The 26,615-nt window shown below is 35.6% G+C and overlaps 2 protein-coding genes across 3 annotated transcripts; both read right to left on the minus strand.

Moving 5' to 3' along the window:
* Positions 1–390: 390 nt before the first annotated feature.
* On the minus strand, positions 391–5,058 carry LOC132160623 (nucleolin-like). Of its 2 annotated transcripts, none has more exons than XM_059570264.1 (11): positions 4,685–5,058; positions 4,260–4,311; positions 4,029–4,068; positions 3,823–3,859; positions 3,519–3,617; positions 2,103–2,225; positions 1,727–1,818; positions 1,426–1,598; positions 1,278–1,335; positions 1,123–1,194; positions 391–767 (listed from the first exon to the last, which is right to left on the minus strand). In XM_059570264.1, the coding sequence occupies exons 1-11, from the start codon at positions 4,885–4,887 to the stop codon at positions 607–609; spliced, it is 1,110 nt and encodes a 369-aa protein (XP_059426247.1). In that variant the 5' UTR covers positions 4,888–5,058; the 3' UTR covers positions 391–606. The 2 variants fall into 2 exon arrangements, with proteins under 2 accessions (XP_059426247.1, XP_059426246.1); XM_059570263.1 differs by having other exon boundaries at positions 1,727–1,821.
* A 225-nt stretch (positions 5,059–5,283) lies between these two features.
* On the minus strand, positions 5,284–24,582 carry LOC132160624 (transcription factor Sp5). The gene is made up of 3 exons (XM_059570265.1): positions 24,046–24,582; positions 6,849–6,979; positions 5,284–6,592 (listed from the first exon to the last, which is right to left on the minus strand). The coding sequence occupies exons 2-3, from the start codon at positions 6,879–6,881 to the stop codon at positions 5,744–5,746; spliced, it is 882 nt and encodes a 293-aa protein (XP_059426248.1). The 5' UTR covers positions 6,882–6,979; positions 24,046–24,582; the 3' UTR covers positions 5,284–5,743.
* Between the last annotated feature and the right edge of the window lie 2,033 nt (positions 24,583–26,615).

Raw genomic sequence — 26,615 nt, forward strand, 5'->3', positions numbered from 1 at the left:
AACATTAAAGGAACACTTTGAATGTTCTCGGAAAATTCTAAAACAAGTAGTGACATTTATGAATGTTAGATAAATGTTAGATGAACGTCAAAATAAACGCCTAAAAAGTTAAATGGACGATGTATAAATTATGTTTTTGTGCTAACATTTTGAGAACATTATTAAAGACCAGATAACTTTGAATAAAAATTATATTCAAGTTACTTGATAATGTTGAGAGAACCATTACAGAAAATTTGCCAAAAAAAAAAAAAAAAAATCTTTTCTTGTAAGATAACTTTCCAGTGTGACAACTAACCCCTGTTCAAATTGTGGAACTGTTTTTCCCCTCCATTAGATGGCGCTATAATGTCTTGCACCTTTCTGAACAATTAAACCGATAAAATCAAGTAGGAAATAGCTACTTTATTATCTTAAAACATATAGATTACAGTTCACGCAGAATACAATTTCAAGTCCAGTCAGTATTAGACATAACTGAGCATGCAAGAGATGCTTAATATGACACACATTGTTTATGAGCATTAGATGTATTAAAACAAAAACAATACTGTACGTGATGAGGACCACTGTATCTACAAGACTGTTTGTTTGTTTATTTGTTGTTTATGATGAAGATGATAATGTATCATCTGTGCCGTCAGTGGACTCTTCATCTGAGGACTCATCATCATCATCTTCAACATCATCATCATCATCATCAGATGTGTCTGATTCATCAGATTCATCATCATCAGATTCATCATCATCTGATTCCTCATCTGCTTCTAGAATTAATGATCATATTCAAATAAAGAAGGTAATTTCAACACTATACACATTTCAAGTCTTTGCTCACACATTATTAAAGTTAGCCATTTGGAACATTGCTTCTAATTAAATAACGGTATTTAATTTTCATTAATGTCTGCAGTGCTTATGAAAACATTTTTGGTTAAAGCAGTTTAGAAATACATATCACTACGCTAATTTAAAGACTAAGGAGGAAAATCATAGAAAAGCATGTTTTTGTCATAAGAATGTAAATTCCACAATTTAACAATTTAAGGGTCAAAGCAAAGTGAAACTACCATAGATAGATAGATAGATAGATAGATAGAAAATAATAGATTATAATCTCACCTATCATTAATTTTTCTTCTATGAGAGGCAGGAAGCTCTTAGCCTCTGAGTTCTGAGGCTCATAAATTAAAACTGAATTTAAAGAATGGTAACATCAGTATCACTTATATGCGAAATGCCAATTGTAAACAATACTAATTCACATGGCTACTTACTCATCTGACAGAGTTTCTTGGCAAGTTGGTAATTCCTTGTCATCATGGCCTGTAGAAACTGGATTCATAGAAACAAAAACAGAATGTTTGTTTAGTCAATAGTCATTTTCAAACACATCAGGTACATGACGTGCCCTATATGCCTCACCTCTGCAAACAGTTCTAGCGGCACGTGTCCTTCAGCGCTCTCATTTCCATCCTCTTCACTCTGTGCCTCATGAGGATCCTGGTCATTTGCAGAGAGCACTACTTGAGGGGCCTGGATATGTAGTTCATGCACACTTTCTGACTGGACATCACATTCCTCTTGTTTTTCTAATGCTTAAATTGAAAACGGAAATCCATTTTTGGACACCATGGGTATCACAAAATGCTTCAGATATTCAAAGACAAATAGATTGAACAATAAATGTGTTTAAAAGGACTAAATGATAAAACAGATTAAGTACCTGTCATAATAGGTGGAGCCTGTTTAGGTAGTTTATGTCCATGCCTGGTTACATTTCTGAAGGACGGTGCTTTAGAGGCATTATACCCTCTGCTGCTGAAAAAAATGGGTGATAAAAGGTCAACTATTAGAGATCACTGGAGCGAATGAATGCCATCAGCTTCCCTACTTTATGCACGTACGGCCCATAAACCACATCCCATGCATGACCCAAAGAGCATGCTGACCGGAATACAAAAAGCAACTGATATACTCAAATTAAAAATGAGCTTGTTTCTTTATTCCTTTCAGTACTGTGCATCTATCTTAATTCTCTAGTATAGAAAACTTGTTGCTTTTAGTTATTATTTTGTGAAATGAAATGCTTGTGTTTTTACCTTTTTGAAGTGTATACTTTAAGTGTGGTATCTGATGTTTCAGAGTTCAAGGAAGGATTGACCTCTGTCTTTACAGAAGGATCCTGACCCTCTGTCTTTTCACCAGGTTTTGCCTTCATTTGCCTGTATATACAAAACCAAAGCATCTAAATGATGGTTGAAGTGGATCAGTACAATAAAAATCTTCCAGATATGCATTTTTATTTCAAGTAAATAAGTTTAAAGAAATAGTTTCCTTAATCTCAGCCCATTCAAGATTTGGAGAAGTTTAGCATTCCATCACTTGCTCACCAATGGATGGTCTGCAGTGAATGGGTGCCGTCAGAATGAGAGTCCAAACAGCTGATTAAAACATCACAATAATCCACAAGTAACCCACACCACTCCAGTCCATCAGTTAGCATCCTCTAAAGTGAAAAGATGCTTGTTTGTAAAAACAAATTCATAATTAAGATGGTTTTAAATCATCACTTCTGGCCAAATTATTAGACCATTATCCACAATAATGTTTCTGTGTAAAAGTGCATCCCCTGTTGTCTTCACACAACAAAATTTACAAGTCATTTTATTTTAAACAGTTTCGGACTGTTTTTGCTCATAAATGTAACGATTGAGCACAGGAAGCGAGAGTGTTTTAATGAGTAATCCAAAAATCATAATCCAAATACAGACACGAGGTCATAACACAAAATCAGTCCGGAAACATGAAACTAGAAAACACAAGGGAATGCGAGAAAACCGGGTGACGGAAAACAAGGACTCCATGAAACAGAATGCGACAGGTTGGTATATATGGACAGGTGATGACGATGAAAGTGAAGACAGCTGAGTGCAATTAACAGGTGTGCAATTAACCGTGATGAAGGGACAAGGCTTTGTGGGAAATGTAGTGCCTGCAGTGGGGTGCCTATGGGGAAGTGAGACCACTAGTGGACATCCAGGGAAACACAGACCAGACACTGTGACAATAAATCTGCATATTTCTCTCCTGATTCAGATGAAACAACTTTTTCACCGGAGAAAGCAATATTATGGAAAGAGGACTTGTAGTTAAGATGAAAACAATGGTTTGTTAGTTAAAAACATCTTATTGTTTTTTTTTCTTTCTTACAAACATGCGGCGTTTTTGTGGATTATTATCAGATGTTTGGACTCTCATTCTGACGGCACCCATTCACTGCAGAGGATCCATTGGTGAGCAAGTGATGCAATGCTATATTTCTCGAAATCTGTTCCAATGGAGAATCAAACTCATTTAAATCTATGGTGGCCTGAAGTCAGTACATTTTCAGCTAATTTTCATTTCGGTCAACTAATTGTAAATATCACAGTTATTTTACATTGACCTGTTGACTGACAGCTGCATGCAATTTTTATTAATTAATCACTGTTATAAAATGTCTTTACTGCTTTTACCTTGTTGAACATGGGGCTTTGAGTTTCATATTTGTTGTCTCAGAGTTTACAGACGGTCCCTGTCCTTCTGTCTTTCCACTAAGTTTTGGTTTGTGTTGCCTACACAAAATCAAACAAAGCACCTAGTACATTTGACATGGACATGGTTTTTAAATCAAGTAACGTGTATTGTATGAATCAAAAAGCATATCGAATTCAAAAGACCTGATGGATCTGCAAATCCAGTAAAAATCTTTATTGTTTAGAGGTCAGCATTCGAAAAATATATAATGGTAGTGGCCTAGAAACACATTTTTAAACCTACTTTGGTTTGCATTCCACTGATTCTTTTGCCACTGGATCTACAGAACAAAGCAGTTCATTTTATTAACCCTTTCAGAAGAAAAATAAGCCTTAAGGAAACCCATGTGCATGTAACTGCTAAATGTTACAAAACAGTTGCTATAGACATTGTGTGTATATGAATAGATAGATATTAATTCCTGCAGACTAACACCTAAATTATTTTACCTGCTGAGCTGCCAACCTCTGGTTTTAAGGGTGCAACCTCCTTTAGCAGAAATAGAAAAAAGACACATTGTGGACAAGACTTAAGTCAAAACAATGCTTTACAAATAATACATATACTACAAAAATAGCACAATGATTTACATCAGATACAAATGTTTAAGTTCTGAAAGAAAACTCGATATCAGTATCAAACTGGAACATGAATGATCTCCAAATGTAGACTGTCCTGACCTTTTCACTGACTTTGGATGAGACTTCTGAGGGCCTTCCGACACACTGTAAACTTATAATAAAAAATAAACAGGTTTTTATCAGTTAAAGAAATGGCTTATATGTATTTATACAAATAAAAATCATATTTAAAAAAAAATACAATTGTGTTTTCATGCTGAGTTAATGAAAAAATATACCCTGATGTTATACTAACATAAAGCTAGCATTCTCGATGTACAGTAACTTATACTGACTGTAACTCAAGAATCTGTTGAATTTTTTAAGTGTTGATAACTATCAGCCACATTCTACTGCGATATTTACAGCGAACAAAGAAAGCCAACTAAAGTAGAAAAACTGGTGTAAACTGTGAAAAATAACGGAAGTCATGTAAAACATATTGGCTAATAATAACATGAAAAGTGCCATATGAGCACTCTTACCTGTTCATCTGTGCGAAGTGTCTAACTCTCTCTATATAAAGATCTATCGACTGTATTTGAGATATAAAGGGGTATTTTTGTCTGTCATAGAATGTTAAACCTACAGTAACACTTTTCTGAAGCTTCTTTGACTTTCTAAGCCTCCTCGTCGCAGTTTGAGAAGACACTGGAAGGTTGCAGCGGAAAAAGCGTCTTGTTTCCATAGCAACCGGAGGCGTCACCTCTAAATAATCCGAGCGCAACGTGCTCCTCGCGGAACGAACGTCTGACGTAACACTTGAAACATGCAAAACTGGCCCCAGTCCCGAGCAAAATACAAACACAGTATATTTGTATTCCAAAATATGTTACAGCATAAAATTACTGTATTAAAAAAATAAATAATAATAATAATATCAACAACAATAATAGACTGTATACACAATACTCTTCTAAATAATAAACAGTGCATTGTTTATAAATATGCTTTTCTTTGGCCCACGAGTATTTTAACTTTCACGTTATCAAAAAACAACTAAAATTATTATTATTATTATTATTTTGTGTGTGTGTGGTTAAAAAAAATAGGCTTTGCACTTGATATAGCCTAGTAGTAATGTATTTTAGAAAACTAAGCAATTAACGTATTTGCTTAAGTTCCTCTTAACCCTAACCCATATTGCATAGGGTCAACATTATTACTTCAGAATTTCATAAGGTCAAAAGTTTTCTGTAAAGACACTTACCTTAAAATCCTGACATTAAAACGATTTTGAACATTTCAGAAAGTCAGAAAGAAAGAAAGACTTGGCCTAACCACATCTTTTAAGCATGTTGACATCAAACAGCTTTTCTGTTGAATTTTGAAACCAATTATGAAAACAATTGATGAAACATCAGACACACAAAAATGTGAAACTATTGATTTGTCCAACAAATATTGTAATTAATAAAATGAATATGCACATGTATAACATTTACAAACAAATTTGACAGCTTGCCCCAAAGGAAAGATTAACTTGAATTAAAAACACACCCCAACATTTTATATACTGACAAAAAGTGTTCACAAAATTCTATCTAAGACTTGTGTTCAAGAGTTTTGTTGACGTGCTCCAGCACCGGGAACAGCGCTCTGTTCTTGCGCATCAGGTGCGTCTTCAGGTGTTTGGCCAGATGGTCGCTGCGCGTGAAGCGTTTGGCGCAGTCCGGACAGGTGAAGCGCTTCTCGCCGGTGTGCGTGCGCACGTGCCGCTTTAGCTCGTCCGAGCGCGTGAAGCTCTTCCCGCAGAACATCCAGCTGCAGACGAACGGCCGCTCACCTGCGTGCCACCTCAGGTGCGCCTTCAGGTGAGACGTCTTGCCGTACACCTTCCCGCAGCCCGGCATGTGGCACACGTGCTGCTTTCTCTTCCCCGGCGCGTCGCTGCTCTTTTGGCAGTTGGGGCACATGCACCTCCGGCATCTGCGAGACTTGGAGTGCAACAGGGTGGCGATTTGAGTCTGGTACTGTCCGAGCTCAGGGTGACCAAGAACCCACCCGCGGGGGATCTCGAATTGATGTGCTGAGGAGTGATTGGGAGTCCACCATTGGTCCAAAAATCCATTGTGCGTGGGCACGTAAGACGTGGGAAGAGTAGCGCATGCTGACGCACAAGGCAACGTCTTCAGGGGCGAGAAGTCATAGTGCTCGGCCGGCGATGTCAGTGGCAGTTCGTGGTGTGGACTTAACGGGGTCTGGAGGTGCTGTGAGAAAGATGAATCACTTATCCAGGGATGGAAGAGCTTTGGTGGGGAGCCTTCATATGAGATGTGCTGGTGCTCCATGGATCTGGGTGCACGGGAATGGCAGATGCGATTACAGGTGTCTTCCAGCAACATCAAGGGGGGTCCTTTAATCGGTTCTGGAGTGGAGTTTGGCGTACGATCCTACGAAATAAAATATCAGTACTTAAAACGTACGTTTGATTGATTAGTACTCTAATCCAATTCTATATTCTAGAACTTGGGCTATGTAAGGCAATGATTAAGAGTGAGACCCACTGCTCTGAATCGCACTGGCACTGTGTTTAATGCTTAAAGTTAATGAAAATAATGAATCCCCCCTAAATCAACATGCATGATTTAAATCCCTCAAAACGATAAGTTTAACACAGTTCCCCTTTAGAGAACACTCTTTACGCACCTGAAGGAAAGCTTGCAGTGGGTCATTGCGCATTATGGCTCTCGCAGTTACGCCACGCCAATGAAGCCTTGTCGAGCCAGAATCCTTACAGTTCCCAAAACTGCGCACCTCAAACAACTCACGGGAGAATCCTGGAGCAAAGTGAACACACTGGCATCATTTCATTGAGTTTGATCAGAACTCCAGCCAGTCAGAATGAAGAGTTTTCCCTCTGAAGTTTACCGCTGCCCAATCATCAAAGAATTACGGAAGAGCTCAAATCTTTTGAGTGTTTGCTGCTTTGGATGATAAAAGAATTGATTATTTGGAGGGTTGAAATGTGTAGAGATGAAGGAGGTGCAATTAATGAATGAATTAATCTGGATTAGTTGAATGGATCAAAGAAATAATCAAAATGTAGTGTATATTTCACCGAAGAGATACATTTAAACACAGTAAATGTGGCTTATTTTTATTAGGCGTGATTGAATTCTTTTTTTTTTTTTTTGCATATATCATGCACTAATGCATGTTAGGTGGATAATGTGGAAAAATATGAAAAGCAACTTTAAATTAAATAAATGGGTACTTACACAGGTTAAGGTTTGCCTGGTCAAACATAAAATAGAAATAAATAAATAAACACACATACATGTAAGGATATATATACTAGGACTGCTTACCAATGAAAGTTTTCTTTAGTTCCATTTAAGAAAAATAAAAACAATAATATGTGCAAGTTTATAAAACTGTGTTGACGCCCTTCATAGCAGAATATATATAACTTGTTTATAGCCATTTCTGTTTTATTGCCATTTTTTGAAGTTTAAAATTTAATCTTTGTAACAACAGTTATTTAAAAAATTAGAACAATATAAGCTAAACAAACAAAATGGTTCAATATAATTTAAAAGGAATGCAGGAACATAAGCATACTCTCTGAAATATAGCAACAAGTTTTTCAGGAACATACAATTTGAATGTCCCAGCATGCACCAAAATCTGAACACAATTGCTCTTTTGGATTGAATTTAGTTTAAAATATGTGTTTGCCTGTATTTCATTTGGAATAAACAAACAAACAAATAATGGAACATTGTGGAGGCATTTTGTTCCATTTCATTTTATTAGGGTTTTCACAGATAAACAATCCAAATGGATAAGACTGCATAAATAAGGATTAAAAAAGAAACCTTTAGTATTTTAATAATATATTTCACAACAAAATTCAAAACAGGATTAATGAAGAACTAGTGTTTTTTTTCTGTATTTTTGAAAAATTATACACATTTGAAATCTGTACAAATATAATGCTAAATCACATTGCACACAAAACTTTAAAACTTTAATATTAATTTCGAATACTTTTTTATAATTTCTTTCACCAACTATTTTTGAGAAACCTTGAATTTAACATTTCAAAAGATTTTACAGTTTAATAATATTACAACAATTTAAAAAGAACAGCATGGAAACTCGCTGGTCCTTTCACGATGACGCAGTGAGAGTGAAGGACATGGTTTAGAGGCAGCGTGTGGGAGGCTGGCCTATTGAATACCTCTTGAAGTGCTTACAAGGGTGTCTAGAACTAGAGCAACATCTGTGGCTTTCCACAACAAAGCAGAACTCTGTTCCTTCGCGGCACGCAGCTTTGAAGTCTCATGAAGACAGAAAGCAGCCATTGTTCTCTCAGGCCTACATGAAGGCCCTCCAACTTGGGTCTCTTTAATTTAAAAGTTTCCCCCAGTAATGCGATAGTTCTCTCCTGTTTCCCTTGGTGAACCTTTGAGGTGGAGCCTGGTTTTGTGTTTAAAAGCCAGAGTTCTGGCGAGTACTTTAGCCCTGGGTCATGAACTGTGGGCCGTTTGAACCGGTCCTGCTTAAGAGTGCATAAGCTGATGAATGCAGTCAATTACTCAGGAGTCACTGTTAATAAATGGGTATTTTAAAAAGATACTGCCCCAGTTAAACTTTGTGTAAACCTAGTTAACCTCAGATTTCTCATAAAATCTTTTGAAGTCTAAATGATTTTATTGATTTGAACATTTGGGTCTATTTCATCTAAGAAACATATCAGACCTTATACAAGAGGCTTCAATAAGAGCTCCTGAAAGAGCAACCAAAATGTGCAATACAAAATATCCTCTGGGAAATTATACTCTAGTTTGAAAAGAGACTTCTTAGACTCATTTTTCAAACTCTTGTTTACATTTGATCTATTATTTGGAAGTTATTTCTACTCAAAGTCATTCAAAGAAGGACTGTAATAGTACAGAAATGTTCATTAATTTTTGCTGATGTGTAATATATGCATAATGCATAAAAAATGCATAAATAAATAATTTATTAGGGCTGCTTGTCAATAGATTAAAATAACTAATTTGAATTAATCGGTACAGACAGAAAACAAAATAATGAGTAAAGTGTGACTATAAGGTGCTCAGTTCGGTGAAAATGTACAAATTAAAGATATTACAAGTAACACATTGAATTAAACATGATTTCTAAGTAGAAAGTCGGAAATAGTATTTTCTTGTAAAATGTACAAAAGTAATATTTATTTAATAACTATGCAAAATAATTTTTAGTGTAATAGTGCAGAAGTGTTCAGATTATTTAATTAAAGTGTATTTCTCTAGAATCAGAATGAACTTAATGTAAATGTAAACATGCGTGCATAAATCAATAAAAATAAATCAATAAATATTTTATGCTTGTCATTATTCAAATAACTGTAATTAATCATGTATTTTGTTCTTTTATAGAGTAAGAAAAACCGAATCTAAAAAGGTAAGCTAAATTTACACATAAATATTAAACTGCTGCATTTTTAGTCAGTTTGAATATACACATTGGGGTAAAAAATATCTCTTCTGGTTTTTATGTGCATGATAAACACTGTAAAACAATTTTTCATATGTAACTGTAAGCCAAAAGGAAGCTTCAGGTTACTGTTACACAACATGTCTTCTCAGCACAAAGCAGCTCTTTACTTCAAATGTTAGAATCAGAGGTGGGTAGAGTACCCAAAAACTGTACTCAAGTAAAAGTAAAAGTACTTCTAGAAATATTTACTCAAGTAAAAGTAAAAGTACTAGTCTTGAATAGTTACTTGAGTAAGAGTAAAAGAGTATCGGATAAAAAATCTACTCAAGTAGTTAGTTACTAGTTACTTTGGGTCATATATACTGAGCCTATTTTTATTTATATATATATATATATATATAGATAAAATGTATGTAATGTATGTGTGCGTGTATAAATGTATATATTTCATCAGCCTTTACTCAGATTTTCATTGTTCAGAAAGAGAGCAAATAACATTTACATTATTAAAGATCATTTTCACTGACAGTCTAGATTTCAATCACTCTCAGAAACTCACTGAGATTTAATTGAACCCATTAAATCACTGAAACTGTTAACACTGTGAAATCAATATCTTATTTACAGATTACACACATCTGGTACACACATCTGCACTTTGTTGTTTCTGACGAGAGAATTCGCCAGAAAGAGGTATTCAGTCAGTGAGCGAGTGAAGGAAGCACCGGCATTCTAGCGATGACTCATCTGAACACCTCTGATTGGCCAAATGCTTTAATAAGCTCAAAAGAATCATGTGTGATTTGTTATAATGCGCAGCGCGGTATAAACGCATCTATCTCTGCCTCAGCGCCAGCAAGCAATCACAGATCTGAATTTAGCAGCTGATGATACGTATTAAAATTAATAAAATCTTAATCGGCCATTTTTTTGTCTTTTGGAAGCTGCATTCAACTTGACTCCCTCTGTTATAAGCCACACACGTACAACAAACTAATGTCACAGTGGTATTGTGTACTGTAATCGAATGTAGCCCAAGTTATTACCTGTTAAACAGTAGACAGCACACGCGGTGTTCATCTAATAAGGATCTCCATCGCTAGCAAATAATAACCTTTGCAGATTTCATTTCAGTGCAGTTCCATAGCCACGTTTTCAACGCTGCTGATATTCTTAAACGTTACAACTCCGAGTGAACCACTTCAGACGCTCAGCGCGTGCGGCAGGGAACTGAACGACTCATTCAAACTGATTCATGAACCAATTCACTCGTTTGCCAATTGGTTTGATCAAGCCTTTGAACAGAATTGACTCAAATGAATGAATCATTCGCGAATGGGCATCGCCCATTGCCCAGAGAAAAGTAGACGGCGCGTTTGGAATAAACTGAAGCATTTATAACATTTATTGCATTAAGATAAAGTAACGAGAGGAGCGTCGCCTATAACGAAGTAAAAGTACAGATTTTCCCCCCAAAAATTACTCAAGTAAGAGTAAAAGTACCCATCTTTAAATATACTCCGAAAAGTATTAGTTACCCCAAAAAATTACTCAAGTAAATGTAACGAAGTAAATGTAACTCGTTACTACCCACCTCTGGTTAGAATTCACTACGCATGACAAGTAAAAAAGCATGTTATCGGGTCAGAAGAGCCTGGGGAGGAAGATGCCTGTTAATAGAATCAGAACGCTTTCAACATGCACTCCGGGGTGTGAGAGTGACCCAGTTTACATCAGACCTTTCATTTAAGAGACATGAACAATAAAGAGGGAATGAGAGAGAGAGAGAGGAATGATAACATTAAGCCTAGTCTGTAATTATTCCTGTGGTAATATTATTAGAGCAGATCGCACGTGGACCAATCAGAAGAGCTCTGGGTCAGTTAGCTTCATCTGTATGGGTGGCATTTATAATATTTGCAGTATTGCCTGTGAGTGCTTTACATTTGCCAACATCATGACGTTTTTGTGGATTGTTAATATTTACACGTATATTCTAGCTCTTGCGACTTATTTTTCTTTGACTAGTTCATTTTTAAATGGTCATGCAGTGTGGAAAAAGTAAAGTACAACAGTTTAAACTTACTTCTAAAACTGCATTAAACGAGTGCCACAATGCTGGCTTGAAGAACTACAATAAATCCAGTTTAATGATGAAACAACGGATTTTCTCTCCTAAAATCATCATAAAGAGAGTGATAAAGGGCTGTAGGCTGCCATTAGAGACGGTGTGTGAATGAGGTAGTTCAGTAATTGACAGGAGACGGGGCTGCTCGGATAATGATGTCTGAACCTGATTTGATGAGCACATTTCCATTTCCATAGAAAGCACATCAAAGTCACAATCAATGTTAATTACAGTACCAGCCATGGCCTTGAATAAAGTTGCAATGCTGCGTTTCTGAATGCCTTCACTGAGATGATATTCTGATGCAAATACCTGCAGCTGATAAGATGGAGGAAGGATTGATATCTGCATGCAGGAAAATCTGAATAACTTTTTTAATAAAAAATCTGGGAGATGTTGTATTATTAATTAAAACACTAAAAGATGTTAAAAAGCATTGAGTGCATTATGTTTTTAGTAGTAATTGAATCCAATCAAACAACCTAAAATAATAAATAATTGATCATCAAAGGGGCAGGGAATGTTTTATGAATGGCAGCATTCAAAACGGGATCAATTAAGGACTGGACTGTTGTTTTGGGTAGTTTTGAGATATATTTTCTGAATATTAGAATATTTTCTGATATACTTTTTGAGGATTCTTGAGGATTTCATTTATTTTAAATTTGAGTTGTTTTTTTTAGGTAAAAATGTAAAAGTAAACTTTTGATCAATTGAATGCATTCTTTCTGAATAAAAATGTAATTTCTTATATCTTACAAAAGCCCAAACTTCAATCTAAATTCAATCAGTATACATTGCACACTTGAAAGCTTTTGGGAGAATTGCAACCTTTAATCAGATTTATATTATATTAAATACATGAAATATATTTATGTTCTATCAGTTTGATTATTTTCACTGATATCAGATCTTCTCACTCCATAAACTGCATGTAAAGACAAAGCAAACTGCTGTTGAGTACTTTACACATTGGTCATGCAGTCTAAGTGGGACAAACTTTAGGAGTCTTCGACGATATAGACGATTACAGAAATTAACAGAAATTATTAAAATTTCTTTGAAAGTTGCAGTTAATTTCTTTGAAATGAAATCCGTCCATTTGTGCACAGCAGGACTAAACTGTCACTTTTTAACTTTTAAGTCATCTTGGATAAAATTTTGTCAGCTGGTTTAAACATATTTGCTTGAAGATTTTCTTCAGCTGCGGCATTCAGACGCTGTGGAACAGCATCTGCACTTCCTGTCAAAGAGAGACGCTTATGGCTACAGAACCGAGGAAAACCACAGAGAATATCCCTCCTATCTCACAGACAGGTGAGGGACATTCAGAGGAACAGTGTGTGTGTTAGCAGCAGATTACCTGTGAGCAAATCTGACAGAGTTTGACGATAAGCATTCGGGCATTGGATCCTGTTAACACTTCTCTGTGATGCTAAGAGGATTTCCCAAAATGACAAAGACTGAGGTTTCTTTCATGTCGTTTAAAGTTGGTCTGGAAGATCTGTTTCCCTGAGCCAGATATTTAGTCACCATCTCTGGTCAAACAGCTTTAAAGTTGTCCAAAGACTGATTTGTAAGAACGCTGGATGATGGGGAGCTAGCACTGAAATCCAGGACTTCAGCTTTGCAGATTAATAACATTCATGCAAACTCAACAAGAAGGACTGACTGTCTTCTGCTGTCTGCTGTCCAAATCATTCAATCTGCCCTCAGACATTCAGTAACTGATGCTACAGACAGAAAATTATTTCACTTGATTACCTAAAATGTGACATTCTTTAAAATGTAAGAATTATTTGAACTATTTACAGTAGATGGATGTCTGAAAAATCTTACATTTATAAAAAATATTAAGTAAAACAGCCAAATCTAATGAAATTGACATTTTACCCTATGTACTTAGGACTATGTACTTAAGAGTATTGCTGCTTTAACTAATAAGTCAGAGACAGTATAAGGGGAAGGACATAAACCACTGAGGGAATTTCTTTCACTCATTATAATGGAATCCCGTCTTTCAGTTAAAAGAACCAATCAGCTTTTGATATAGGCAAAATTCATTTATTTACTCAGAAGTTTGGCCAGTCTTAAAAAAAAAATAGTATGACTTGAGCTAAAGAAGCTACATTTTGATACTGTTGGTACAGTTAAAACGACTTGCCTCACTTTTCTCAAAAAATGTCACATTTACCATCTAGCAGCTTGGGTAATGTTTTAATACCAACAAAAATCAAAATGTACTGATGACAGCACTGAACATGTCAGGTATCTCCCTTCAAGGCTTCTGCACTCTTAAAACCTCTAGTCCAGGGATCAGCAACCTTTTCGGCATGACGTGCCATTTTTTATTTTTATGGTTAACCACTGTGCCAACACAGCCCCCCCCCCCCCCCCCACACACACACCCCGATATAATTCTATATTTAAACGGTACATACACAATTTTTTATTGTACGATAAAAAAAACGTTTTTTAACGTTTAATCAACGTTAATGCACTGCTTTAATTGATGAACGTGCACACACAGACACACACACACACACAACACACACCACTCGCACACAGAGATCTGAGATCGTGCTGTGCAAAAAGTAGCATTCAGAGTGTTGTCACGCTACTTTTATTAATCGATACTGAATCGCTACATTATATTTCTCAACAACAAAGGGGCAAAATCGCTTCATTGTCTGCAGAGAGAGACAATTTACCCCCCCCCCCCCACTTTCTTTCTCTCAAAATGGCCATATTTCAGAAAATTTTTCATCACTGGATATAGCTTTAGGTCATTTAACATTTCTATGGTAAAACGTATTATTAAAAGTTGACTAATGTTAATTGATTTGCAGCTTCATCTTACCTTACTCTCTTTAACGTTAAACTGACGCTTCGCGCTCTGCTTCTGTGAACAGTAAACCCCGCCTACTTTGATCTGATTGGCCATCTCAGTCATTTTGACATTGACGAGTGCTGTTAGACCGAGGCTTTGATCTGAAGCACCTAGTATGTGCAGTGTTTGCACGTGCATCCATGCAAGTTAATTCTCACACTTTAATAGTATTTGTAGCTCCTAACAGGCTGTGTGACTATGAGAAGTTATTACATCAAACTGTACGTCATTATACAGTTTTCCTTATTGCTTGCGTGCCAGCGATTATCCCTCTGCGTGCCACTGTTGGCACGCGTGCCGTAGGTTGCCAACCCCTGCTCTAGTCCAAACTCATTCAGAAACACCCCACCTGCTTCAGCTAATAGACTAGGTATGAATTTTGCATGTTTCTAAACAAACCACCTCTTGAATTAAATATCTACTACGGTGGCCGAGAGAGATCAAAACACACAGCAAATTGAAAAAACACCAGTGTTGCAAATCATCACTACACATGCATACAACGAAACGCGCTTCAAATCATCACTACACATGCATACAACGAAACGCGCTTCAAATCATCACTACACATGCATACAACGAAACGCGCTTCAAATCATCACTACACATGCATACAACGAAACACGCTTCAAATCATCATTACACATGCATATAACGAAACACGCTGCAAATCCTTCACGACACATGCAAATTAAGAAATGCTGCAAATCCTCACAACACATGCAAATTAAGAAACGCTGCAAATCCTCACAACACATGCACATTAAGAAACAATTAATGAAACATTGCAAATTTATTATCATTATACCTTGAAATTCTATTTAGCTGAGGATATTAAAGTTAGCAATCTTAAGTAACGTTTTACATTTAATCATGTAATTATTCAGCTTATTTAGGCTAATAATTTCCAATAGATAAAGGAATAATGCAACCAGAGTGTTTAAAAAAAAAAAACACTCAGCTTTCAGTTCACTAACAACTCCACTAACCAGTAGTCACTGCACAATAAGCAAATCCCAGCCAGGTCCGACACTTTTTGGGGTCTCCTTGAAACATTTCCATTGTGGTGAGTGCTATTTGCAGCGCGTTTGTTAATTTGCATTTGTTGTGAAGATTTGCAGCACATTTCGTTAATGCAGGTGTTATGATGATTTGCAGCGGGTTTTTGTTAATGCATGTGTTGTGAAGGATTTGCAGCGCGTTTCATTATATGCATGTGCTGTGAGGATTTGCAACACTTGTGTTGTCAAACTGATGAAGATGTTTTTTTTTGTGCTGGTGTTTTTTCAATTTGCATTTGTTTTCTTAAATTGCAGCGCATTGAGCTCTCTCGGCCACCGTAAATGCCAGTCAAATACAGTGCAGCACAACAACAGCTGTCTGACCCTCATCAGACATCCAGAAACAGCATTAAGCAGAAACGATCTGGGGAACAAATAACTTTAATGATTTATAAATCATTGGGATCTCAAAACATCTTCCACTGGTTTAACAAGGTGCACCAAGCTAGCTCAAAAACTGGCCCACTTGATTTCTAGGGCAAATGCATATTAAGACCTTCAAAGAGGGATTTCAAAGAGTTTCATTCTTATACATATACTTATAATCATAATATTTAAGTTTTTATTTATGTATTATTTAAACTTGAAAATGGAAGGGCATTTCTGCCACACATAAGGGAAAAAAACATGCTTTGGTTACTCATAATTATGACATAACAATGAATAAATATGACATAAAATGCCAAAATTATGCCATACTAAGTCATAATCATAGATTAAAAAGAAATAAAATAAAACATGGACTTACGTCAGAATTTTATCTCATAACTATGACATAAAGTCAACTTTATGAGAAACTAAGTCATAATCATTATAAGTCATAATTATGACTCCGCAACTTTTTATAACATATAACATAAGTATAACATATACCACAATTTTGAGATTTATCTCAAAATGTTAACAATATTTCATATTTTTTACTTTTATTTTCATAATCATGACATGTAATTTTTACATTTTATCTCACAGCTGTAACCTAGTATCTCATAATTTCAATTACAGGTGTATGTCATTATTGATTGGCCTAATTTAAATTTTCATTGTTCATATGAGCTCAGTATTTTGATTTAATATGTAAACATTTGTTAATAATTAAGATTTTCAAAAATAATATGCACCAAACTAGCTCACAAATGAGCTCATGTTTCGAATAGTTTTGTTTTGTAGGGCATTTGCACATTAAATGGAAATATTTGTAGTTTCATTCGTATAGTATTTACGACAATGAACTGCCAAATAAAGTCTGATAGAATATATAGGAGCTACATTATTCAGCATTCTCTCTTTGTCATGTGCACAGTCTCTCTCTAATTCAGCATGAGATTACCCTTCATCATCTATTAACCCTGACCGTCCCGGGAGACTGAGAGGTGAAGGTTCCCGAGGGCCTTGTGGAGCAGCTGGCTCTTGGGGAATCAGATTCTCTATTCATCTTCCGTCTCTCGGGAGAGATGCTTGTTTTCTGCCTTCAAGCCAATCACAGCACACCAGTTTATTGTCTATTTTAGGTACTTTGTCTCTTTAGCATTTGAATATCATTTAAAAGCTCATCACCGCAGAGATGAACTGAGTACATCTTGGATAAAAGTCAAAGTCATTTCTAAAAGAGGCTGAATATACACCCAGTGATAATGAAGAAACAATGGGATCAATAATCCACTTTTTTTTTCTATCTTGTTCTCCATGGATCATTACCTGCTGAAATAGAGAAATGTCACCAAACTTCATCTTCAGGGACTTTTAATATTTTTTCCACTGTTTAAAAGAGGAGGAAAAACACAAAGCAACTTCATGTCTGCCTCGGGGAGCACCAGAAACACCCTGACACTGAATACCACCATAATCAGTCATAAACACATTTAGCTTCTGTCTGACAATGAACAAAATTAAACTGTATCAAATCATAAACGGATTTACGATTCACTTTATGATTTACTGGATTCAGAGAAGAGAGATGCTGGAGAACTGTGTCTGACTCCTTCCCTGAATTTGGACTTTTGAATTTGGAATATGTTTATTACAGTATATGCATACTGTAAATTAGGGTCTAAAATGTAAAGAAATCATAAAGATCATGTTAGCATTTTGAGATAAAAAAAGACATAATTATGATAAAATTCAAAAAGGAGAAATTAAATCACAAATATAATAAGAAGTAAAAATCACAAGATGCCAAGTCATAACTATAAGATAAAGTCATATGCCATAAAAAGTCAAAATTGAGAAAACTCATCATTTCAACATGTCATAATAACTAAGCATCTCATAACTTCAACATAACTGACTTTTCATGTTATTATTACAACTTATTATTAAAACTCAACTCATGTTATTATTACAAGCTAATAATTAAATTATTTTTCTCATGCAGAGGAAATGGACAATCATAAGGAAAACAAAGACAGGACTAGAGTCTGTCTGTCGATTGGATTATCTCAGACATGCATCCCGTGTCAAACAGTGCTGCTATCATTAAAACCTGTAAACTATTAATAGTTGTCTTCAAACGAAGCAATAATGAAATCCAGTTACAGCATATCCCTCTGAGGATTAATATCAGAATTTGAAGGGTTGTTTTTGAGATACTAATTTCCCCCAAATAACGAGTTTTCATTGATTTTGTTTTGTGTGGGTGTTATATGTGATTTAAATCTTGATCGCAGAGACTTTATGACCGTGTTTTATTGGCTCTGAGATGTCGTTTACCACAGTGAGAGATGGACGGTGGGTTACAGGCAATCTGAGGATTACTGGAAAGAAACACATTGGGGGAGAGTTGTGTGGCAAACTGATAATAACACACACGTTATGGACAGGACGCGGCCCGGGTGTTTAATTCATCACAGGCCACAGACGAATGAGTGACTAACGTGTATAAATGAGTCAATTACAGGAGACGCGTGCTGTGCGCTTGTGCTTCACCTGCCTGATGTTTTCATTATAAATAATGGAATAACAACCCTGTGTCTTTCAATGCGTTACAGTCCTAATAATGGAGAAACGAAGAAAGCAAACAGAATATTTTACATCCTGTATCACAACATGCTGCCAGTCTTTACAGGAATGATTATCCGCATGCTCTGTGTGCGTTTTACTGATTAGGACGGAAATTGTATGAGCACAACTTTACTCTCTCGTTTCCAAAAGGAAAACCTCTGGGCTGCTTTTTAAATGAAAGCAAGTGACCGGGGGCTCTTGAACTCTAAAAATGTACTATAAAGCAATCCATGTATTGCCTAATGATAGCTTTTGTGAGGACACACATTCTAGTCATAATTCACAAAACAATTACATTTAAAAATGTTGCAAGAAGATGCACCTCACCAAGTTTGACTTCAGTGACATCTTGTGTTTGTCATATCACTCTTTAAGTCTGAATATGCTCAAGTGCAAATGAGAAGCTTTCTTCTGCCACAGGATAACATTTTTTTTTTTTAAAGAAATTGTGACATTTTATTTCATAATTCACCCACAGTTCTCACTGCAAGATGTAAAATCACATTATTACATGGTGGAAAAAATGCAAGATATCAACTTAAAAAAGAGAGTAAATTGTGAGATATAAAGAACCGTGAAAAATAAAATATCTTGTAATTCTGAGTTCAGTTTATAATTGAGAAAAAAAAAAAACAATTACAAAATGTCCTATCAGAAAGTAAGTTTAAATCCAAAAGTACACTCCTGTTAAAATTTTTATGTAAACTCATTTAAATTGATTTAGATTCAAACAAATAAAAAAAATTAGTTTATAAAAGCAAAAATAGAAAACACTTGATTGGAAGACTGAATGTTTTTACTGACTCTTGTTTGATCTCATTCAGCAAAATGAACATGATCATTTAGGTAATTTCATTCATTTGAATGAAGATAAAATGATAAACTTTCATTATATTTCAATACTAAATTCCTTGTATACACTCACATGTGCAAACACAAAAAGGCAGAATAGAATCTCAATGTTAAATGCAAATTATTGCATACAAATTTGGAGGAGGAGGTGGAGGAGAAGAATGTATTTTTGATGAATATGAGTTGGAAGCACAGTAATGAGTGAATCTGACTGCTGAGAAATGTAAAGTAACTGTCAGGCTCTGTTGGGTTACACACACATCATTTCTCTTTCTCCTCTTCATACTTTTGCAGGCAGGTGAGTGACAGCTTGGACAATTATTAGTTCGACTGTTGTGTTCATGTGCATTATGAAACCTGCAAAGCATGACAGACAGAGCTCTGAAAGTTCTCCAAACACACAACTAAAAGCACAGAAAGTTCTAGACATTCATTAGTAACTTATAAATACTACCATTAGAAAACAAAACCTAATTTTATTTGGAAAGAAACAGTTGGTTAAATGGCTTGAAATCAGTGAAATGTAAAATCTGTCATTGTTCATTCACCCACGTGTCTTCTGAAACTCACATGACTTTCAAAGAGAAAAAAATCTGAATACACTACTTTACACGATTTTTAAAAATGTTTTTCAAGTCTCTTCTGGTCACCAAAGTTCAATTTATTTGATAAAAAAATCTGTAAAAACTAATTTTTGTCAAATATTATTAATTAAAAATATGTTTTCTATAGTAATATATTTTAAAATGCAATTTATTTCTGTGACCAAAGCTGAATTTTAATAAGCATCATTATTTTAGTATTCAGTGTCACATGATCCTTAGAAATCATTCTAATTTGCTGCTCAAGAAACATTTTGGATTATTATCAATGTTGAAAACAGTTTCATATCCTTTTGAAAGATGCATATGACCGTCAATGTGATTTGAAAGCAGATGATGACAGAACTTCCATTTTTGAGTGAACTATTCTTTTAACATCATCCTTGAAACAATAAATATTCTCTAACACACACAGGGAGAGAGAGAGAGAGAGAGAGAGAGAGAGAGAGGGAGAGAGAGAGAGAGAGAGAGAGAGAGAGCATTGATAAATGATATGGACTCTGGTGGCAGTTAACGGGACAGAATTAGTCTCTGTTGGCCGCAGTCATAAACCTGACCCTCATTAGAGAACGCAACAGGAGAAGCACCAGGAGAGAGCTGCATGTCAATCCAAAGAGAATTCACATTAAAACCGCTGATGCCATCCAGACAGACAGATGAGAACAAAACCTGGAAGGAAAATTACAGAAATATACAAGTTTCTAATAACACATTCAACATATGCATCATATATGCCATTGTACTGTAAAAACAAATTACATATACACTGTTCAAAAGTTTGGGGTATTATTGTTTTTAAAATAAATTCAGCAAGGATGCATTAAATTGACCAAAATGGACAGTAAAGACATTTATAATGACAATTTCAAATAAATTCTGTTCTTTTGAACGTTCTATTCATTAAAGAATCCTGATAAAAATTGCATCATGGTTTTCACAAAAATATTAAACTGGTAATAATAAGAAATGTTTCTTGAGCAGCAGATTTCTGGAGGAATAAATTACATTTTATATTTTTTTTTAATCAGAGACAATGCGCATTAATAATACATAAATATGTAAAATGTGCCAGATTTAGCCAACACTGGCTTATTTTCATCCGTACTCCCTTTTGGGACTTGGGACTTAAATCACAAAAGAAAACAATTTCACAATATTACTGATTTTACTGTATTTTGATTACATACATGCAGCCTTGATGAGCAGAAGGGACTTCTAAAAAAAAAAGTTATATATATAAAAACCTTTTTGCTTAGTCATACTGTAGGTTTTTTTACAGTATCAAATCTCTTGTTCAGTTCCTGTGCTGTGTGTGTGTGTGTGTGAGTATGTGTGTGTGTGTTGGCATAGATTATGTATAAGAGTGGGTTATGGAAGTGTCATCTGCTATAATAATGCCCCCACACATCAATTATCATCCATAAGTGGTCTTAGTATAGAGTAATTAACCTTTTTCAGCTGCTCAGCAGCCTGTGAAGAGTCTGCAGCAGGACTGCAGGGTTTGTTATGTGATAAAGTCTGAGGTTGTTTTAAAACAGATCACATTTTAGATTCACTCCAAAAATAAAATTGGGAGCAACAAACTCTGACCTAAAGCAAAAGAAAGGAAACACAAAGACCCCTTTCAAAACTGTGATATTACATTCAAATTTCCGCATGATTTGTAGTATCATGATTTGATGTCTACAGCACAAACAATGCTGGATGTTTTACTTGCTGATGTTTAATTATTAGATATGTTCAAATCACTAATCCTCATAATAAGCAATAGTAGCAATTCTAAATCTGTGTACAATGCTGTATCCATTATACTTCATAAAAAAAAAAAACGATTTAGGTGACAATGGAATTGCTTCCAAATCCCTGACAAAGCTAGTGATACCGTTTTCTTTTTGCCTTGCATAAAAATGGCAGGATACACAAACACCTTGCGAAGTGAGGCCGCAGGGAGCCGTCACAGCCTCTCAGACACAGCATGCAGAGACGCCCCGCCGTGTGGACGCTGGAAGTGTGTGTGTGTGTGTGTGTTATAGAAATGACACTAACAGAATCATTTCACGCTTGGTTGCACTCGCTCCCAGACACACAGATGTGTGCACACACACTCAGAGCGGTTCTGTTCCAAACCCTAGTGAGCTGACTAGCAGGGTGATTATAGATAACTAAAACCATACAAAAACACAAAATTATGAACAATATAATAAAATTACTGTATTAAAATAAGTTTAAGTTAAAATTAATGTATTAAAATAACTAAAACTTTTTTTTTTTTTACATTTTAGCTAAAATAAAAATTAAACCAGAAAATTCAAAAATAAAAACTTGTACTTGAAGACTAATAATTTGTAAAATATTTCATTTGAAGTTGATTTGTTTATGAAAACTCTTTTAATCAATATGATGTCAAATGAATGCATTTTAATGTAAGAGCTTGTTAAAATGCACTATTGTTATAGCATAAAAACTGGTTTTAAAAAGTTTAATTTTAGTGGTTTCTGTATGGCTTAACTAGTATACTTGCAACATTAAAGGTCACGTTTTTAGTGTTTTTTTGAAGCTTTGATTGTGTTTACAGTGTGCAATATAACGTGTTCATGTTTCGCGTGTAAAAAAAACACAGTATTTTTCACACAATTCACTTATCTGTATACCGCTGTTTTCACTGTCATAAAAACGGCTGATGACTTCCTTGTTCTATAAAGTCCCTCCTTCAGAAATACGTAACCAGTTCTGATTGTGCCAGCGGTTCCTGTGTTGTGATTCGACAGCAGCTGAGCGCACGCTGCCCTCCTGGAAACGTGATTGGGCTAGTTTTGAGAAGCAAGTGGGCAGGATTTGTTTTGAAAACCTGGCAATCCTGATCTGAACGCACGTGCAGGAGATGTACTTATAATCACAGGAGCGTTTTTACTGACGAGATGCGCATGAAAATCACATTCGATTTTTTTGCACAGCCCTACCATCTAGTTAACAAAGCTAAACAGCATTGCCTTTTGTGTAATAAGTTTCTGTTAATTAATAAGTGTAATAAGAAACTGTTAAACACACCAACTTAAATAATAAAATACACTTACCGGTTGTGGTCCATAAACAACGCCTTCTCCAGACAAAGAGGGAACTGCTCCATCTTTCAAGAATAATCTTTGTGCGAATCCGGCATTAAACTGATTGAGAATGAGGAAGCTGTCCTCAGCAAAATGTGCTGCACATAGTTTTACATGTGGATTATAATTTTCGGGAACCGATAATAATTTACAACATAAATTGTAAGTATTGATCTCTAAGTACAGCGTCCCTGGGAAACCCAAACAAAGATGATTGGACTCCGAGATGAAAATAACAGCGTTTCGACGACATGGCGACAAAAGCACTCTTCAAACGCAACTCTTTCTCCTTCTCCGTCGGAGCGCAGCAAGACCACGCCCCCTTTTTTGTGTATTCATGTGGGTGGAGGTTAGTCAAAAAACTGTTTTAGTGATGTCATTACTGCAGGAACTAGAGGGATGTAGTCCAAACGGGTCGTTTTTTGTAGGCGAATTCTGTTAAATAAAATATCTCGCTTGGCAACTTTGAGCTTTAGAATTTTACAGATATTATTTATACTCTAACAACAACATTACACACTAACTGAAGTTTAAAACATGGGATCACGAAGAACGTGACTTTTAAGGTCTTGGATTTAAATCACTTTGAGTACACCTCATGTATACTGTAATTTACATTGGATAAAATCCTCCATCTTTTTGTAAAATGTTTTTAGGTATAGTGCATGCGACTCTATGTGAATAATGTCTATGTAGTGAGCTCACCATGTTTTGGGACAGAGCCTTGTTCTGACTGCTCCCCCACACACACTTACCCACATACACAAGGATTTCCACTTACCCCTTGCCTTTCTGCTTCCATTGTATTTCGTTTTCCAGCACATATGAAACCATGCAGAGATAGAGCGTAAGAGTCCACTACTGATGAGACAAAATCAAAACCTTGAACATAAAAATAACAACAGTATGGCGAAAAGTGTAAACAAACGAACATAATCTTTCTTGTGACCTCTTGTTTCTCAATTATAGCCAACACCATAAAACACATATACACACAAACAGTCTCGTAACGCAGTGTTTGAGCTTGCCATCTTCATGAATGGAGTTAATTGCACGTGAAAATTACCATCAGGCGCCATCTGTTATGTAAATGCACTGTGATCGTTTCCTTAAGCACTTGCCAAACATTTATACCGGTAAAGTCATGCTGAATGCATCACAAACCTGTATCACAAAGGGTCGGCTTCATTGCCACCATGAGCTTTATGTGTTCGCTATAAACTTCTGTTTCGGCTTGAGTTCATTTACAGAGATCAGGTTCGAAGGTTCATTTCTACTGTGCAGTACATGTTCATGTGCCGATCCAGTCTGTCTGATATTGGAATATGTACTAAGGTATCACAATAAGGGTGACTTTTAAATTAGTTCATTAATACGATTTAAGTGAATGCTTCATGAACGTATGAGTTATTTTCATTATTTATTTATTTTCCGTATGTGTTGTCAACATTAATTTTCAATGGAATCTTATTTCCTCCACAAAATAAATGTAATTTACTTTATTTGAATAAAAGACTCAAATAAATAAATCTCAAAATTCAGACTTTTTTTCTAGAAATCTTGGGACAAAATGTCAGAATTGCAAAATATAAACTCACAATTCTGAGAAAAAGAGACAGAATAGACAATTGTTTATAACTTGCAATTTTGATAAGTCTGAGGTTGATATATAAACTTGCAACTTTGAGGAAAAAGTTGGATTTATTAGAAAAAAGTTGCAATTACCATTTTTTATTCTATGGTGGGAAAAAACAGAATTGTTTTTAGAGAATTAGAATTCTGAGAAAAAAAATCAGAATTGCGAGATAAAAATATGAAATTGCCTTTTCATTTTAGTTTAATCCTGTGGCAGCTTCCAAATTTCCCTTCTTTTTAAACAAAAAACACCAAAAGGCTGTTCCCAATGAAATCCTCCAGGAAGTGACATCATTTTGGAGGAAATTTAACATAACAAGCATCAGTTAGAATTAGCTAAGTATTTTATTGAATTATCTTTCACGTCAATCATGACAAAAAAAAAAATATTGAGTATGAGGTTTTCAACATTTCAAAAGATTTGCTTTTCAGTGTCTTAGCAATGACCAACTCGGGCACTTTATTTCCATCCTGTTCATTGTCTTCCTATTGTAGGCTCTAAATAATCTTTATTTGCATGATGCTTTTTTTTTTTTGGCAATAATCGAGATTCAAGTGCATTGCCCAGACTAAGCCCTTTTATAAATAAACTCATTTACAGTCATATTTAATATATGAAAGGTTACAGAATTCAAATGTGTTTCAGGAATGATGCCGATATACTCTCTGAAAGCACTCTCATTATTCAGTGTGTGAGCAACACGCCACCTTGTGGTAAAAACCAGACATGTGGCATCGAGAGCTGTCAGTCATAGCTGAGTCTCCAACTCTTTACACAACTCACACTGAACATGCTCAGAGAAAATCACATGCATCTCGCAATAAAAACAGCACTTGATGTGCTATTCTAAGAGCAGCTAGACAATATAATTAGAGTGGTGAAACCCTAATGAGTGTGTGTTTGTGTATGCGTGTCTTATTTCCGGCCACAGAGCTGTTAAACAGAACCATTCCTTATTTTCCATTATTCACCACGAGACAAAGCGTGCCTAAAACAACCAGGCTGCTGTCACTTTAATTGCCTTTCCTCGGGCTGCCTATTATCATATAAATGGAGATCAGTTAGTGCAGAAGACATTTCCTTCTTCTCCTGCACATGTATGTGAAGCAGCGATCAGCTGGAGGAAAAAGAGTCCTGTGATGTCAGTAGAGGTTAGATAGCACATGTGTGTGTGTGTGAGCGGGTGATAAAAGAGTGTCCAAACATAGAGCCTGTGTGATCATATGTACAAAAAGAGAGAGAGAGACAAGAGGAGAGGCATAAAGGACAGTGTGTGTGTGTGTGTGTGTGTGTGTGTGTGTAGGGTGATGCCCACTTATGAACCTTGAGTTGACCTCTACTTCTGATTATGTACAGAGAGGAATACCAAATAATGAAGAGCTTTCCATTTACATCTGCCACATATCTGTCCATCTGTCCATCCATTCGTTTGTCTGTCTATCTATCTATCTATCTATCTATCTATCTATCTATCTATCTATCTATCTATCTATCTATCTATCTATCTATCTATCTATCTATCTATCTATCTATCTATATCTATCCGTTCTTTTCATCTGTCTGTCCATCCATCCATCATCTGTTTATCATCCCTCTGTTTGTCTATCTGTCGACCACCTATCATCCTTCCGTCCATCCGTCAATCCGTCCATCCATCCATCCATCCATCCATCCATCCATCCATCCATC

This window comes from Carassius carassius, chromosome 17 (genome assembly GCF_963082965.1).
Source record: "Carassius carassius chromosome 17, fCarCar2.1, whole genome shotgun sequence".
NCBI classification, from domain to species: domain Eukaryota; kingdom Metazoa; phylum Chordata; class Actinopteri; order Cypriniformes; family Cyprinidae; genus Carassius; species Carassius carassius.